This window comes from Asterias amurensis, chromosome 12 (genome assembly GCF_032118995.1).
Source record: "Asterias amurensis chromosome 12, ASM3211899v1".
Lineage (NCBI taxonomy): Eukaryota > Metazoa > Echinodermata > Asteroidea > Forcipulatida > Asteriidae > Asterias > Asterias amurensis.
This window is the reverse complement of record NC_092659.1, coordinates 11,639,508-11,657,824: the sequence shown is the minus strand read 5'-3', so window position 1 is coordinate 11,657,824 and position 18,317 is coordinate 11,639,508. Positions and strand designations below refer to the sequence as shown.

At 42.7% G+C, this 18,317-nt stretch overlaps 1 protein-coding gene across 5 annotated transcripts in view; it reads right to left on the bottom strand.

The window, feature by feature from the left end:
• Positions 1-18,317, bottom strand: part of LOC139945427 (uncharacterized) — a 144,013-nt gene that overhangs the window by 50,597 nt on the left and 75,099 nt on the right. For all 5 annotated transcript variants that reach the window (XR_011787074.1, XM_071942777.1, XM_071942779.1 and 2 more), the window contains exons 5-6: positions 16,906-17,040; positions 10,999-11,205 (exon numbers count right to left, since the gene is read on the bottom strand). Coding sequence is in view for 4 of the 5 variants with exons in the window: in XM_071942777.1 (XP_071798878.1) it covers positions 10,999-11,205; positions 16,906-17,040 (342 nt within the window). In the remaining variant the exon portion in view is untranslated. The remainder of the gene's footprint in view (positions 1-10,998; positions 11,206-16,905; positions 17,041-18,317) is intronic.

Sequence of the window (18,317 nt, the reverse complement as noted above, 5' to 3'; positions counted from 1 at the left end):
TACATGTACAATGTACACCCAGTATGCTACACAATTCCCCAAACTCCCCAAATTTACAGCGTATCTGATACATGTTCATGTCTACTGCAATCATGCTTGGTGCTTCCAGTTGTAAGCCTTCATATGTAAATATTAACAATCTTAGGAGTACATGTAGCAGGTGACATTATCATCACGCCTGGCAGGGTCTAGACAACAACAAATTAAAGGGAAGGGGCATTAATAACAAAATCTGAAATTTTTCTTAGTATTTGTATTGTTTGTATATTTGTATTATAAGTTGTTAAATTTTTGTAAAGATAATGAATGAATAATAACACTAACATTATATCTTAAAAACTATAACACGGGTCAAAGGCAAGTTGTAATTTATGTTTGAAAAAAAAAACATCAACAAAAGACATTGCCATTTATTATTTCCACTGGGCAAAAAAAACTGGTGATGGACAAATAAATTCCGTTGAGGTTTTTTCAATAGGGAGAAAACAGCAATTCTTTTCAAAACCGATTTCAGACGAAAAATAAAAAACATGAGTCATTGATCTTTGCTTAGCTAGCTAACTGACTAGCTGTGCTATTTTATAGATGAGACTATTCTCCAACTTTCGAACAAAAAAGAAACATCGTTTTATCAACTCAGTTGTATTAAAACATAATTGAAACACCCCAGAGGTGCAAACAAAAGTAGCATGCAGCGATCGTGATGTTTCAAACAAACTCTACAATACAACACTTGCAGACAAAAAAATCATCACATCAGGGAATGTTTGCCGCTTGCCACTGCATCCCACATCACACGTGAAGCCTTAAAAAAAAGCTGTGGAACCAGTTGCCGTTCCATTTCAAGCAACTGTAGAACAAATGCGGTATAATATTGCAACGTCAGGTAGGCAAATCCTGAGTGCGATGGTTTATGGGATTGTAGGTTGAGATTGGTACCCAAATATCTTATGAACGAAAACGCATGTGAATTCGCCGCTTTCATACCATGCGTGTGTGGGGTTCATGCTCCATGCTGCTATTGTCGACGATGTGGTAACTTTCGAATGCTTTTTCAACGCTGTTGAGTGACAGCAGGACAGGAAGCTACACTGTGAGTGTGTGTTACAATGACCTCTATTTGTATACTAATTATCGATAGAGTTTCTTATACCCCTCTCTTAGATCAGAGTGTCTACACTAGTGGATAGATTGTTCACTACTCCTTGTAATCTGTTGCTTTTATTTGGTTCTTTAGCCGTGGTTTCACAGGTCATTAACCCCTCTTTTCTTGTATTATGTAATATGGGGGTACTAGTAGGGTGTAATAGTGGAGTGTGGAAATGTGTGTTTTGCAAGGGGACAGAAGCCTTGTGACAGTCGACTGAGAAGCCGGTCAGCATTTTGTATTGCTGCGTGATGTGGGTTTGATTTTGCCCAAGTTTTGTGCTGGTTTTGCTTCTGCGATCATCTACGGATGACAAAACCGCAAGTTGATTTATTTCATTGTGTTATTATGTACATAAGGTTGTGATTTAATATAATTGCATGTATTATAAAACGGAGGGGCAACGCCCGATGTAGACCAATGGATTTGGCATTTTGAGATAAGTTTTGCTGCATTTATTTCTGTGGATGAACATAGTGTGTTTCACAAGATTTTAGGTGTTTATAAAGCTAGGGCTAAGTAACTGGGTATGGTATATTCTTGTTCTTTTTTCTTAGACGGCTTTTAAGTGGGGATTGGTAATCGGGTTGCCTGAGACAGAGGACACCCTTTGGAGCCACTACCGTTGAGGGCGCTAGATGCGACCGGGTAGTCGAGCTACCACCACCCTGTGAACTGTGGCTGTGTGCTACACTTGTGTTGTGTGATAATTTGAGGACAGACAGCGAACCTCGCAAGTATCTTTTGGATCAAGATGAACTGAATACCGAAATGAACTATAACTAAGATACTGTGGTGATGGTATTTCAGTAATTTATAATTATTATTGTGCTTACATTATTTTTTATGGGACCGAGGTTTTGGTTAAGCCTTGTATCCTTAATATACTTGGTATAACCAACAATTAACGGGTCTGCCGAGCCAATACTTTTATTATTGTGTTTTGGTTATAACAAGAACAACGACAAGTGCACTTCCTTTTGATTGTGTGACCAATTGTGTTGTTAAAGCCTTGTGTTATTAATATAAACTGCTCACAAAAAGTTAGGAAACTTTTTTCAATCAAGTATATTATTATCATTTTTACTCTGTTTGTATTAAGTTATATATCAATGCAAAGCTGAGGTGTTCCTCTTTAAAATGATACCACATTTGCAATGATGACATGTTGATGAAATTGGCTACACAAATGACAATGAGGCAAAGTCACAAATCAAATGTGCCAAAACTACCATTATCTGTACTAAACAGTCAATAGGTAATGATCAATAATCAAACCGGTCAAGCTTCAGAACTATGAATGGTTTACACAAAGATTTGCACCAGTGAGAACACCACAAACACTACCCCGTCTCATGAAAAACACCTTGTTTTGGTATTTGCAAGACTCGTTACTTGAACTTCTTGTCTCAAATAAAGTGGATTAAGATCAGTAAAGTTGCCTTGCTTGCTTGAATTACAGTGTCAGTTATTGTTTGCTCATACAGCAACACAAAATTGCTAATTTTGGCATATTTGATTTGTGACTCTGTCTCTTTCTTACTCATGTGGCCAAGTCCAGCAACATGCCATCATTGTAAATGTGGTATCATTTTAAAGAAGAACACTTCAGCTTTGCATTGATATATAACTTAATACAAAGCGAATAATACATAATAAAAATATTCTCGATTGAACAAAGTTTCCTTACTTTTTGTGAGCAGTACTTGGCCGTAACAAATACTACGGGTCCAACATCAGTAATGTAGCCTTGATTTATGGGGGTTGTGAGGGATGAAACAGAATTGATCATGTATGTTTATTACTTTGCATTGTTTATTTATTAAATTTATTTAATTGTACTTACAATTCTACCGTGTGAGTTTTTCTGTCGACACTTTGGGTAGGCAAACGGCCCGTAAAATTTATTGTTGCTGCGCGTTTAGGACGGCTTGTGACAATGTGCATCGCGAAAATGTTTTTTATAGCATATCGATAGCGTCTTGAAAATCTAAAGAGTGTCGAAACTTTTTGATAGACTGTCGGCCCGGCACGCAAGAATGCTGAACCCTGGTAAAACGTCAAATTAACCTCTGGTATCATAAAAACTGCATGATCTACTGGGGTTGTTGTACAGTGTACAGTACATGTATGTCCAACTTTACATCATCATCATTGTTTAAAAGCCTGCCCAACATCAGAACCTCCAATTCTTTTGACATATAAATTTTCAAACATCTTTTGACTCGGTTGTCAAATCAGTTAAACCTTCAAATCTTATTACCTGAGCATCTTGGACGACTTGAGTAAAGTGCTATAGTCACAGCACTGTATAAGAAAGGACCAAAGATTGACTCCCGGAATACAGATCTATCTCGCTTACCTGCCTCTCCTGCAAGATCATGGAGCATGTAGTTCTCAGCCATATTGCCAAACACTTATCCCAGAATGACATCTTACTGGACAACCAACATGGTTTCAGAGGGAAAAACTATCCACTGTCACTAAACTTAGTATCAGTTCCACCCATGAATGTGCATCAACACTGTCTGAAGACAGACCTTATATTGCTTGATTTTAGCAAAGGCCTTTGACAAAGTTACCCACCATAGATTGGCAGTGAAGTTAGAGCATTACGGCATTAACGGTCTGACGCTTAGACATTTAGTTTGTTTCGCTTGGATGACCGGATCACAGGGTGGATCACAGGGTGTGACCCTTTACATAATGCCTTGAATATATATCAATGCAATAGTATTCTTCAGTGCAGAATCACTGAGAGGTGTCGCTTGTGTATGTTTGGATCCATCAAATTAGTTCAGGCCAACGCATTACTGCTGTGTGCTCATACGTTTTGAGATATAGGCAGGCAGATAGGGCTACAATGCCAAAAGAACAGACAATGTCAGCCAGCAAGTTTAATCCTGAGGTTCTGTTCGACAAGTCTAAAGTATATTTCAACCACAAAATTGACAGTCTCCAAAATTCGAAAGAAACAGTAAATTTTAAGGATATCAAAAACAAGCTAGACACAAAAGAGTTGAGCATAGGCAACGCAGATCTGTCTGCTTAAGAATGCTAGCTGACACTGAGATGGCGATAGAGGCAATTCAAGAAGCGGAAGCCCTAGTCACGGAAAGAAAGAGACAGATAAAGATCGCTGAGAGATGCAAGGTAGATTGGATCACGGTGCAATATCTAAAGAAAGGTGGTAGTGACATGTCCGGTGAGCTAAGAAAGCGGGTTCAAGTATACAGAAGAAGCAGCGCTACAAGATAGGTAGGAAAGGTTGTATCTGGGTAGGCAAGAGGCTGTATCTGGTTATAGGCAAGAGGCTGTATCTGGGTAGGCAAGAGGCTGTATCTGGATAGGTAACAGGCTGTATCTAGGTAGGCAACAGGCTGTATCTGGGTAGGCAAAGGCTGTATCTGGATAGGCAAGAGGCTGTATCTGGATAGGTAACAGGCTGTATCTAGGTAGGCAACAGGCTGTATCTGGGTAGGCAAAGGCTGTATCTGGGTAGGCAAAGGCTGTATCTGGGTAGGCAAGAGGCTGTATCTGGGTAGGCAACAGGCTGTATCTGGGTAGGCAAAGGCTGTATCTGGGTAGGCAACAGGCTGTATCTGGGTAGGCAACATGCTGTATCTGGGTAGGCAAGAGGCTGTATCTGGATAGGTAACAGGCTGTATCTGGATAGGCAACAGGCTGTATCTGGGTAGGCAAAGGCTGTATCTGGGTAGGCAACAGGCTGTATCTGGGTAGGCAACATGCTGTATCTGGGTAGGCAAGAGGCTGTATCTGGATAGGTAACAGGCTGTATCTGGATAGGCAACAGGCTGTATCTGGGTAGGCAAAGGCTGTATCTGGGTAGGCAACAGGCTGTTTCTGGGTAGGCAACATGCTGTATCTGGGTAGGCAAAGGCTGTATCTGGGTAGGCAACAGGCTGTATCTGGATAGGCAAGAGGCTGTATCTGGATAGGTAACAGGCTGTATCTGGGTAGGCAACAGGCTGTATCTGGGTAGGCAAAGGCTGTATCTGGGTAGGCAACAGGCTGTATCTGGGTAGGCAACGGGCTGTATCTGGGTAGGCAACAGGCTGTATCTGGGTAGGCAAAGGCTGTATCTGGGTAGGCAACAGGCTGTTTCTGGGTAGGCAACATGCTGTATCTGGGTAGGCAAAGGCTGTATCTGGGTAGGCAACAGGCTGTATCTGGATAGGCAAGAGGCTGTATCTGGATAGGTAACAGGCTGTATCTGGGTAGGCAACAGGCTGTATCTGGGTAGGCAAAGGCTGTATCTGGGTAGGCAACAGGCTGTATCTGGGTAGGCAACAGGCTGTATCTGGGTAGGCAAGAGGCTGTATCTGGGTAGGCAAAGGCTGTATCTGGGTAGGCAACAGGCTGTATCTGGGTAGGCAACAGGCTGTATCTGGGTAGGCAAAGGCTGTATCTGGGTAGGCAACAGGCTGTATCTAGGTAGGCAAAGGCTGTATCTGGATAGGCAACGGACTGTATCTGGGTAGGCAACAGGCTGTATCTGGGTAGGCAACGGGCTGTATCTGGGTAGGCAACGGACTGTATCTGGGTAGGCAACGGACTGTATCTGGGTAGGCAACAGGCTGTATCTGGGTAGGCAACAGGCTGTATCTGGGTAGGCAACAGGCTGTATCTGGGTAGGCAACGGGCTGTATCTGGGTAGGCAACGGACTGTATCTGGGTAGGCAACGGACTGTATCTGGATAGGCAACGGGCTGTATCTGGGTAGGCAACAGGCTGTATCTGGGTAGGCAACAGGCTGTATCTGGGTAGGCAACAGGCTGTATCTGGGTAGGCAAAGGCTGTATCTGGATAGGCAACGGACTGTATCTGGGTAGGCAACAGGCTGTATCTGGGTAGGCAACGGACTGTATCTGGGTAGGCAACAGGCTGTATCTGGGTAGGCAACAGGCTGTATCTGGGTAGGCAACAGGCTGTATCTGGGTAGGCAACAGGCTGTATCTGGGTAGGCAAAGGCTGTGTCTGGGTTAAAATCCCCAGCTGTGACACTTGTGTCCTTAACCATTGCTTCGTCCTTCAGATGGGACGTAAAGCCGTTGGTCCCATGTGTTGTGTAACGCATGTAAAAGAACCCAGTGCTCTTATCGAAAAAAAAAAGGGGTTCGCCCCCGGTGTTCCTGGCTGTGGCTGCTGGTTACGCCGTAGCACCTTGTAAACCCTTATACATAAGGTGCTAAATTATTGGGTCTCAGAATTTATCACTGCAATTACCTATCTGTCTGAAAGTTTGGATATACTCAGCGCCTTGAGAACCTTGTTGGTAGGTACATGTGCTACATGTGTAAAAGACTTTGATATTATTTGTATTATTATTATAATGGTAGTCACTCAAGCTGGCAAGATGTTTCATCTGGTGTCCCACAGGGGTCGGTAATTGGTACAATGCTCTTCTTACTTTACATCAATGATATCAGCGACCAACTCAAGTAATCTTAAGTTGTCTTTTTGCTATAGATACGTGTAGCATCATTTACATGAATAGGGAGATCTCCAGCCCATCTGACCACGCAATCTTACAAGATGATCTTTCCACTCTTGCTTTTTGGGCCGATGCCTGGCTTATGAGTTTTAATGTAGGAAAATGTGTCAATCACTCTGAAGAAGAAACCCAGCCACCATGAGTGCTACAACAACCAGTCTGCAGTGGAGAGGCATGGAATCCACACAACCAGACTGACATAAACTGATGATTAGAACATGTCCAGCGTCAAGCCACCCACTTCGTTCATTCTGACTACCGCAGAACTACTCCAGTTACACCACTGGTTCACGGTTTTGAATGGGACACCCTTCACACCAGGCGTCTACAAAACCAAGCCACCATGTTTTACTAAATACAGTTCAACCTTGTTCTCATCCAGTTAACACCATATTTCCTGTTATCAACTTCATGTCGCAGCCTATACACAACTACAAGTACCAACAACACTCCTCAAATGTTGATGCCTCATCAGATACTCATACTACCCTAAAGCAATCCGTATTTGGAACCATGCAACTACCTGCTTCAGCAGTGAATGCTTCATTGATAGAAACATTCAAGTCGGCAGCTCTTCTAGCCATCAGGGAGATGCGTCCACCACCAAGCCTAAGAAGTCTATTAAGTCTAAATTGCTTGTTTCACTAGCACCAGCACCAGCACATATTTGTATCAACAATTGTTTTATTTTATTTGGCACATCCATTAAGTTTTTGCTTACTATTGGCACCTTGAGTTCTTGCTGGCTGATACATTGGCCACCAACCTCCTACTTTAGCCTTCAAGGTTGCAAGACGGAGAAACCCACTGAAGACTGAAGCACGGATCATTTGTTGATTCAAAAAATAAATAATTGTTGAATGACACAAAATGACCCATGAACATATGTAGAAACAATATTTTACTTCAACTTCCAGTTTTGACTGAAAGAAACAAGACTGGTCATACTGGGGTCTTAAGTTGGAAATGTTGTTGTCTTACATGTAGATCATTCCACTGATTTGTTTATTGTAACAATTAATTGTATCAATGCAAGAATTCATTACAATTCACATGATAATTTTGAAGTTTTCAAAGATTTTGGCACGTAATGAAGTCATCATAATTAAAGCACACTTGAATTTAGATCAGAAGTAGTTGAACTTACACTGTGTAAGTTGTGCTTAGATTGACCCTTAAGATAAAACAAAACAGTTGACGACTGACTTTTTAGGGTGATGCTGAACCAGAGCTAAGACTGTCCAAATTGTTTACGTACTCCTGAGAATAACTATGGTGTTGTTAAAACAATAGGCATCAGTCAACACTTGGAAAAAATCCACAGTAGTAAGAGTAAGATTCAATTGTAGTCGACCTATGTGTATAATGTATAGTGTTAGTCGACCTGTGTGTGCAATCGCCCTGCTCTCATATTCGGTACCTTCTAGAGACAAGGGAAAAACAAAAAAGGGAAAAATAAAAGGACTCAATATAGGGTGATTTTAAAGACCGGGTTGCTCATAAGAAACTTTTTGTACAAAGTCTAAGGGAAAATCTTAAGTAGACCTACAGGAACAATGGAAAGATGTCTCCACATAAGGTTTATCGCGATTCAGAAATGCACTGCATTGTGGGAAGGAATATGGGGCGGTTACTATGCAGTTTGTACAACTCGCGCACGCAACGCCTATACCTTTGTGTGCGTTCAACAGTGCCCTCTCTTGATATTTTGCTATTCGCGATAAACCTTATGGATGCATATTTGAGAATGTGTGTAGTCGATGTTCATGTAGCCGGCTTGTGTGTACATGTCGACCTGTGTGTGTGTGTAGTTGACCTGTGTGTACATGTACATTTGTAGTCCTCTATATGTTACAAAGTTGCCACTAGCCAATCAGTGTGAGGAACAGCATTACATGTATATTTGTGTATGCTGCCATATTGCCATACATCATAGAATAAACAAATGCCGATTGATTTAAGGGTGACATGAGCATAGTTTTGCCAGGCAACCTGAGGGAAACAGTATGCATTATCAAGTAATGCGCCATTTGTGAGTTAGACTAAAATAATGTCTGGTACAATGACTTGCTTAGTTACGATGCACTGCTTACATTTGAATTCCAGACTATCGAGAAAGTTGCTACACCACGTGACACGGAACAAGCTTTTCCATAGTTACGTAAGAGCGGTGAACACCCATACACAATTCTGAATGGTATGACACAATATACAGTCGACTCCCGTTATTACGAGCTCGCATGTTACGAGGTTCCGGTTGATACAAGGTTTTTTGCCGGTCCCGAACGTCCCCATGCGTGTTTCAATGCATTAAAATACTGATTATACGAGCACGGTAGTAGCGAGAACACGGTTATAACGAGGTAATTTGGGGGACCCATTACGAGCAAAACATTGTTTAAAACCCTGCTATAACGAGAACAATTCAAAAACCAACAAAGGAAATACCTGTACAGCTGATAAAGTCGATATTTGTGGCTTTTAAGACATACAATAGAGGTGTTAAGTGGACGCTACCGCTAGCAACACTAATCCGAAATCGGGAGTCACGAGTAAGCAAGCAAGCAATTCCAAACTCCGGACAATGGTGGGATTAGGAGGTTTGCATGGTTCAAACATTGGAGAAATCTTAAGAAAAGATACCGATCCACTGAGTTTATAAGCGCATTATAAATTTTCAGAAGAAAAAAAACACCCGCAACTTACAATAAAAACTAGTTGCGTGATCAATATTATTGAATGCAAAAGCAAGATTTTACCTGGTATCCCACATTGGCAATGAACCATCTAACATGACACGGTGTTTACATGTACCAATGAAAATCAAGATTCTATTTTTTGTTGCTGCGACGAGTGTATTGCACATGCACACACATGCACAGAACAGCACGATCTTCCCTGGTATCTCGCGTTAGCAATGAACCTTCTATTATTACACTAGTGGTTACCAAATTTTCACAGCGTGTGCAATATGCATTGCAGCAGTAAGATTTCCCCTGGTATCTCGCAGCAGCAATGAACCATCCAGCGTTAAACAGGTGGTTACCAATGAAAACCAAGACTCTATCATTGCATTGGCAATAAACTGCCGGCGACCAAAGTTTTGTAAGAGAAACTTCCCAAAACATGAACGCAAGTTAAAATCTTACCCTTTTTATCAATCTTGTAAAATGTACATGTAAATTGATTTTAAAATTTAATTTAAAACTAAACCAACTTAGTTAAAACAGTTTTATAAGCCCCACGTTGTGCTTGTTTGTGCAGTACATCGCACACACTACTCTATGCACACAGTAGTATAGTCAATTGCAGCTCTGCCATGCATCTGTGTACACACGTGCAGCCATTATGTCATGTATATGCAAGTACACGTGTTGTGTGCGTGCACAATGATGACGTATGTACATGTATCTATATTTAGCGCGCTGCGTTTAAGACGAGATTCGGATAATACGAGGAAAATGGGCCAGTCCGGCGGACCTCGTTATAACGGGAGTGGACTGTACCAGGGTTTGCTCATCCTGGAGGTTGCTATACAACAGCTTGCCCCTAATCAAGTGGTGAAGCAACTGTCTCACTAGTCTGAGGAATTCAAATTTAAGCAAGTCATTGTACCAGACATTATTCAAATTTAACTCGCAGATGGCTTATTGAATGATAATGTATGAATGAATTTCACTACACTACATAAGTTCAATGCTCTTAATAATTTAAACACTAGTCTTGCTTAATTTATCTTGTATTCATGAATACCTCAGACAGTTTCGCTATTCCTATTGGTGGAGAGCGCGTCACATGGGTGTGTATAAACCTTTGTTTATGACCAGTAAAAAGTGTTGAAAAATGGGCGTGACATGGGCCTGCTTGCACCTGTGCTTATAAGACAGTTTCTTCATTCCTATTGGTCGAGAGCAACGGCCGGGACAGCGTGCCACATCAAGCGATACGCGCGACGCGCACAGCATTCCCTTATAAGGAGTTGTTTACCCGAGGGCGGAAGAGGGCCTTACCATTTCATAGGAGGGGTGTTGTGTTGAAAGAAATCATTGAACAATTATTATTTTTGCATTTATTTTACTTTTTGACAAAAAGTGTTGATGTTTTTTGACTGAAAAGGTATTTATGAATGGGAATCAAAGTGTTTGAATCGGTTTTCAAATAGTAGTTTAAACCCGCCGAGGCCTGGTTCGTGATCATTTACCTCGACTTCGTCTCGGTAAAATTATCAAGAACCAGGCCTTGTTGGGTTTAAACCACTAGTTGAAAACCACTTCACCACACATTCCCTTATTCCCTTATTATATCAAATGTGATGGAAATACATGTATATGCCTACCATTTGCCTCAGGGAGTTTCATCGCCGCAATATGAGCTGATGCTACATCCCGAACATCAACAACAGAAAAATTCATCTTTGGGATCAGAGGTGGGTCTCTACACATTAGCCTTTTGATTACTTCCATGCTAGTACAGCTGCTTCCAGACAAAACTGGTCCTAACACAAAGCCAGGATTTATCACCACAAGATCAAATGTTTTTTCACCTGCAAGAGTGAAAAGTTGAAGAGAAAAAAAGCATAATTATTTAAAATTTGCAGATTTCCCTGTAACTATAAACTATTGAACCACCATAAAAAAAATTAAGGTTTAAGGATTGTAAGATAAAAAATACACATGTACCGAACAAACAGCTTACAGTGTGTGTAGAAATCTTTGTGCTATTTGAACACATGTAGGTGGAGTGGGTGCCATTTCATTAAAGGAACACGTTGCCTTGGATCGGACGAGTTGGTCTATAAAAAGCGTTTGTAACCGTTTTTTATAAAATGCATATGGTTGGAAAGATGTTTTAAAAGTAGAATACAATGATCCACACATATTTGCCTCGAAATTGCGTGGTTTTCCAAATACTGTGCGAACTAACATGGTCGGCCATTTATGGGAGTTGACTCCCATAAATGGCCGACCGTGTTAGTCGACGAGGTAAAAGGAAAACTGTGCAATTTCGAGGCATGTTTGTGTGGATCATTGTATTCTACTTTTACAACAATTTCTAATCATATGCATTTTATAAAAAAACGGTTACAAACGCTTTTCAAAGACCAACTCGACCAATCCAAGGCAACGTGTTCCTTTAAGCATTTTTATTTATTTATATGATTTAAAATATTATAATTTTCATTATCTGCTACGATATTTGTTGCAATAAACAATAAAGAATAATTGCTTACGGCAATCGCAGGGCTTCATGTATATAAAGATGTGTGGTTATGTGACTTAAAAATGGGACACTTCAAAGGCATGGGGATAAAACAGCTGGATTACAAAATGGCTAAAGTACAGAGATAAGACAACCATTTAAGCCCTTTTCACATAGCCAAAATGTAGCCAGGGTCCCTTGCTAAAAATTTACGAGCATTTTTGTGAGCTTTCAAACTGCAAAGTTAAAAAACAAACAACCCTTGTGCGACATGAGAGTAATATAACGAATTGGTAATCCTGAACACCTTAGTTGGACAAGATAGCACCCACAATAGCATGCGATGTATTGGCTTTTTCAAGAGTCTTATCCCCGATGCCCTGTGACATTCTTTTTCGTCAAGCGTTACGCACCTGCTCTACAGGTAAGTATTCAATCGTAGACCCACCCACACTACTGTGGGGTGGGGTCTACATGTTCTTCAATTTACATACCTGTAGAGCGAATACTACAATTGCATAGGCTTGCACCGAGTAGACGGTGGGTATACGCAAGCTATCAGATGTCTACAGGGGCGTAGGACACACGGCGTGCCTAATAATAATAATTTGGGGGCTAGTCATCCTTACTCGCAGCTATAGAGCTAAATTGCGAAGGACGCGGCCACAACATGTTCGAGAAGCAGGCTTGCAAGGGCGCCTTCAGCTGCCAGCCACATCAACCCATATTGACCACGGAGCACAGCCAAGATCGAAAGTATTTGATTTTTCCCGAGGGAGGAAAACCAAATAGTCTGGAAAACCCTCGTGGCACAACAGAGAACCAAACGCACAACTCAACTCACATATGGCCCTGGCCGGAAATCGAACCAGGGTCACCTTGGTGAGAGGCGAGCGCTTTACGCATAAGCCAACCGCTTGGCAAAAATAGGGGAGGCAAAAATAGGGGAGGCAACAACAGGGTAGGAAATGGGAGGCAACAACAGAGGAGACAATCAGAAGAAGCAAAAATATGGGAGGCAACAACAGGGTAGGCAACGGGAGGCAACAACAGGGGAGACAATCAGGGGGGGGGGCAACAGCAAAGGAGGCAACAGCAGTAGAGACAACAACAGGCAAGGCAACATCAGAAGAGGCAACATCAGGGGAGTCAACAACTGGGGAGGCACTGGAGGGAGAGGCAAACATTGGGTAGGCAACAACTTAGGACCAAACAACTGGGGAGGCAACAACCGGGTTTCATGTCAACCTTCATCCTGACTCCCAAGAAGGAGGCGCCCGATTCTAAACTTCTCAACAAGAGACGCTAAGGACTATACTGAGCTCTACAATAAGTCTGGACCTGAAGGATGCATACTTACACGTCCCTGTCAGGCGGGAGCAGTACAAATTCCTATGTTTCCAGTCAACAATACTCTGTACGAGTAGTGGTGCTCTGATTCGGACTTTCCACATTACCTTGGGTGTTCACCCGTACAGTGAAGACGATCAGGGCGGCGCTGCGGAGGGGAAGCATTATGATTTTCCTATACCTCGACGATTGGCTGGTCGTGGCCCATTCTCGGGAGGAGAATATACTTGGCGACTGACCTCCGATCTCAGATTTATTATCAACATCGAGAAATCCCACCCTATCTCCTCGCAGGTTTCCACCTTCCTCGGTGTGTTCCTCAACCTGCGCAAGGGATTGGCCCGCCCATCGGAGGAATGCCTCCTGAACCTTCGGCAGTACGTGTCCCGCTTCCTTCCAGCGATAGTGGCCCCGGCTCTGGTCTGGCTCAGGCTGTTGGGCCTCATGGCCAGTATGGTGGATTTGGTGGATTTGGTGGATTTCTGCAGGCTGAGGATAAGACCTATTTAACTTCACCTGCTACCAGGCCCATCCGGCACCCAATCCACCACCTGGTGCCGACCACGCCCTGGCTAGTCCCCCACTTTTGCTGGTGGCTAGTCGAAGCGAGCACTTCTTGGACTGCTCAACACTGTTGCAGCTTTCCATCAAAGTGGCGTTCCTCCTGGCTAATGCTACTTCCCGACAGCGCAGTGAGCTGCATGTCCTGTTGGTGGAGGCAGGACACATCCGATGGGAACCAGGTGGCGTCTGCATGGTCCCCACGGCCGGCTTCCTGGCCAAAAACCAGTCCAGTTCCTTTACGCCCCTGGACATTTTTGTCCCGAACATCAAGTCCTTTACATCAGAGCGAAGGATAAACTGAGGCATAACCGCGGCCGATGAGGCGTAACCGCGGCCCATCAGTCTGAGGTAACTTGATCCCAGGACCCCAAGAACTTCCGGAGGCGACCCCCCCATAGGTCCATCGATGGGAGGCCACCTGGAGATTGTTAAGTCACTTACGCCACACCTCGGTATATCAGAGGGGGGGAGGGGGCGGGCGCTCGAAAACCACGGCCCGACTGGGCACGTGGTTGGTCAGATTGAGGTTGTGGGTATCGTGAGCCAGCCGTGTTATCAGCGCAGCCACAGGCCACTTTTTGTGGGCGGCGACGGGGAATTACTAAAGATGCCTAACCCGTGGCCTTAGCCGGGGTGTGAGGCTTCTTCAGAATTATCTTATCTGTAGCTTTAAGGCGTTTTACTTCAGCCTCCATGGACATCTGGAACTGACCAGCGAACAAGTCCCCCCCAGTGAGCAGGAGGTCGTCCAGGCATTTATGGGCCCCGGCTGAAGGCAGAAAAAATAAGTCCAGTACATTGGTGCGGCGTGCCATTGTTGCCAGGGTCGCTATTTTCGTAAATTAGTCAAGGACAGAGCATAACTTGTGTCCAAGCAATGATGGGCAGCCATCATCATATCGGGGGAGGGGAGTCCGAAGCATGGCTAGCCGTGTGTGAGAGTCCCCGTTGGTCGGTGCAAGCCAACCATGGCCGTGTTGACTGTGGGGCACCTGTTGGGTGACCAAGTCAGACGGACCTTGTCCACCACCCTCGCGTCGGCCATAATTGAGGCCGCGAGGGTGTGGAACGCCTCCAAGAATTCCTCCCTTGAAATCGGTCCCCATCCTTGTGGCGTTTGCCATGGTGGGACTGACTACGCGATGACGTAGTGTCACTGGCGCAATCCCCCGAGGACTCGGGCCGTCTCGGAGGGATGTAGGTCCCTCCGGCGGCGACAAGCTGCCTCCCCGATTTTTTATATGAACTCATAATTTCACTAGAAAACACTCAAGATAATTCACAACTCTACGCGCTATCCTCTTACTGGATAGCCGCTTTATACTTCACTTTATCAAGCAAAAGGCAGCTAAACTCTTACCGATTTTATGGCCAGTAAAAATCCACGTCCGCTACCTCTGCCTGCTAAGATAAAAAATGGACGCCGACGTGGTGCGCATGTCACAGTGCGTAGGGGAAAGGACTCTTGAGGGTGCTATTGTGAGTAAAACTCTTAGCTAATTGCCTGCCGGCATAGGGAACAATGCAATTGTAGTATTCGCTCTACAGGTAAGTAGAGTGAAGTAGACCAATTTTTTTGTAATTGTTTGTCATGATTTATATGCTTAAAATAGTTGTTGTGGGGGCGACTCTGCCCATACCCTTTTGTGACGTAAATCAAGGCAGACTTTGCCTCGATCGAACATCAACCCCCCCCCCCACCCCCCCCCTCAATTTGCCTGAAATGTGTAGAGTAAACATACGTGCAAGTACATGTAAGTCTAAGTCATAAGTTTATATGTTTCGAAACAAGTTTTTTTCTTGCATTTTTCCGGCAATGCCGACCAGCAGCAAATCAACTGCAGATCCCAAGTATAGGCAGTAGTTGACTTTAATCAAATTTATATTATAACATTAATTTTTAAACTGACAACTTTCAAATGTTTTGTCCAAACAATTGTTAGCAAACAGTACATGTAAATGCATATCATCTAAAACAATTAAATGTAAACTCTGGTGTGAGTCTAGTTCTCCAAACATGAATATGAAATAAACATATTACATACCATAACAACTACCAAAACTATAAAACTCAATATAATAAACAAGTGGCTACACTGAATTACAAGCTAAAGACAAAGTTTAGCGCACAGCCAATGCTGTTGCTATGTAGGGAACTTTCCTCCAATCGCGCGGTCCGCTAGACCCAATGAACACTTGCCACACCATGACCCTGCCTACTCAACATGACCCTGCCTACTCAACATGACCCTGCCTACTCAACATGACCCTGTCTACTCAACATGACCCTGCCTACTCAACATGACCCTGCCTACTCAACATGACCCTGCCTACTCAACATGACCCTGCCTACTTAACATGACCCTGCCTACTCAACATGACCCTGTCTACTCAACATGACCCTGCCTACTCAACATGACCCTGTCTACTCAACATGACCCTGCCTACTCAACATGACCCTGCCTACTCAACATGACCCTGCCTACTCAACATGACCCTGCCTACTCAACATGACCCTGCCTACTCAACATGACCCTGCCTACTCAACATGACCCTGCCTACTCAACATGACCCTGTCTACTCAACATGACCCTGCCTACTCAACATGACCCTGTCTACTCAACATGACCCTGCCTACTCAACATGACCCTGCCTACTCAACATGACCCTGCCTACTCAACATGACCCTGCCTACTCAACATGACCCTGCCTACTCAACATGACCCTGTCTACTCAGGGATCAGGTTGTAAAAGCCAAGCTGCACTTTGTGTACTGTTTGTTTGTAAACAAACTGTAAGGGATGCACGCATGGTTCCCGCGTTCCATAAACCTGATTAAGTATGCACTTAATCTTCCTTTGTAATTAGAAACTGATGAATATGAATAAATCAATCTTAAAATGTATTATTGTCACATTCCAATCATGAAGGAATTGCAGACCACAGATTTATGATACTGTTATTTGTTCTTATGTGTGCTAACACATTTGTGAACGTCCAGCCAGGGCATGTTTTGTTAACAATTGTACTTCCAGGCTTTACCTCGTGTACACGGGTTTCCCACCGTTATTTACCATCGGTACCTGGGTCTAAAATTACCTGTGGATAAACAGCCTAATAACATACTAACCCCTAGTTTCCATTTTGTCCATAAAGTTCCAGGCTTCTTTCTCTGCCAGCATCTTACTTTTGGAGTACGGATCCAGTGAATCTACATCTGGCCAGTTTGATTCATTTGCATCTCCTTCAAAATCTTTTGAAAAATCTAAGGGAACAATTATAAATAATAAAAACATTAAGTAAGCCTTTCCATCCCCCCAGGATGCGTCCATTAAAGCCACAGGGGCTTCTGAAACCTCCTTGATTTGGAGCGATTGCTGGATAAGTGGCCCTCCATGAGCTGAAGTTTCTCGTGCAGTGGGTGAAATTATTCAATTACTAGAAATTTAGAGTTTGTAAAACAAACTCTAGGTGTTCGGATGTGTGAAAGGGGTTGTTTCACAAGTATGTACACTTTACTAGTCACAATAAAAAAGTATCAATCAAAGCAAGCAATCGATTTAGCCTACATGGTCACCAACATACCCATTTTTGTGAAGTACGTAAAGCCCTTTCATATTATAAATAGGGTAGATGGCCTTAGCTTTCGATCAAAACCGGACCTTATTCAGAGGCATAAAACAAGTACAAACAAATACATATCCATTTATAGAAAAAGGAATATCTAACTATGTGTGAAGTTTCAAGTTCATACGATGTTTGGAAAGATGTTCCTGTTAGCGGACAAGGGATGTAGACAAGAAGAAGAAGTATCAGTAAAAACAAACAAAAACGAACAAAAACTAGATATAGTGTTTGTAGAAACAAACACTAGGTGTTCGGCTATTGTTGGGTCAGTGTTTGAATCAATGAAAAAAGTGTTGTTAATAGCAAAGAAATTGCAAAGAAATCAAAACCAAACAGTTTTCTCAATGTGTAATAATTTTATGGTAAAGCATCAAAAAGTGTACATTTCAACCTAAAAGCCTTTAAATGATGCCTTTTCAAAGCATTTTACAGGCACTTCCGGTTTAAAAAGGTCAAAAGGTCAAGAGAAGGTCACCAACATACCCATTTTTGTGAAGTACGCCTTGAAAACAGACTACGTACGTAAAGCCCTTTCATATGATGAAGATTGTCAAAATAGCTTTTGTGGTTGAGGGCATAGGAACTTATGCATAATGACTACTAGAGAAGAGACTAACTAACCGGAAGGGAAATGTTTGTTGAAAACGCCTTGAAAACATACTACGTACTTAAAGCCCTTTCATATGATGTATAGATTGTCAAAATAGCTTTTGTGGTTGAGGACCTTATGCATAATGACGACTGAAGAAGAGACTAACCGGAAAAGAAATGTTGGTTGAAAACGTCTTGAAAACAGACTAAAAACGAAGCTATTTATAGGAGAAGTAAAAAATAAAATAAAAAAATAAATAATACAAATTTTGGACGCCAATTGGTCTCCCATCCAAGTACTGACCAGGGCCGATTTTGCTTAAC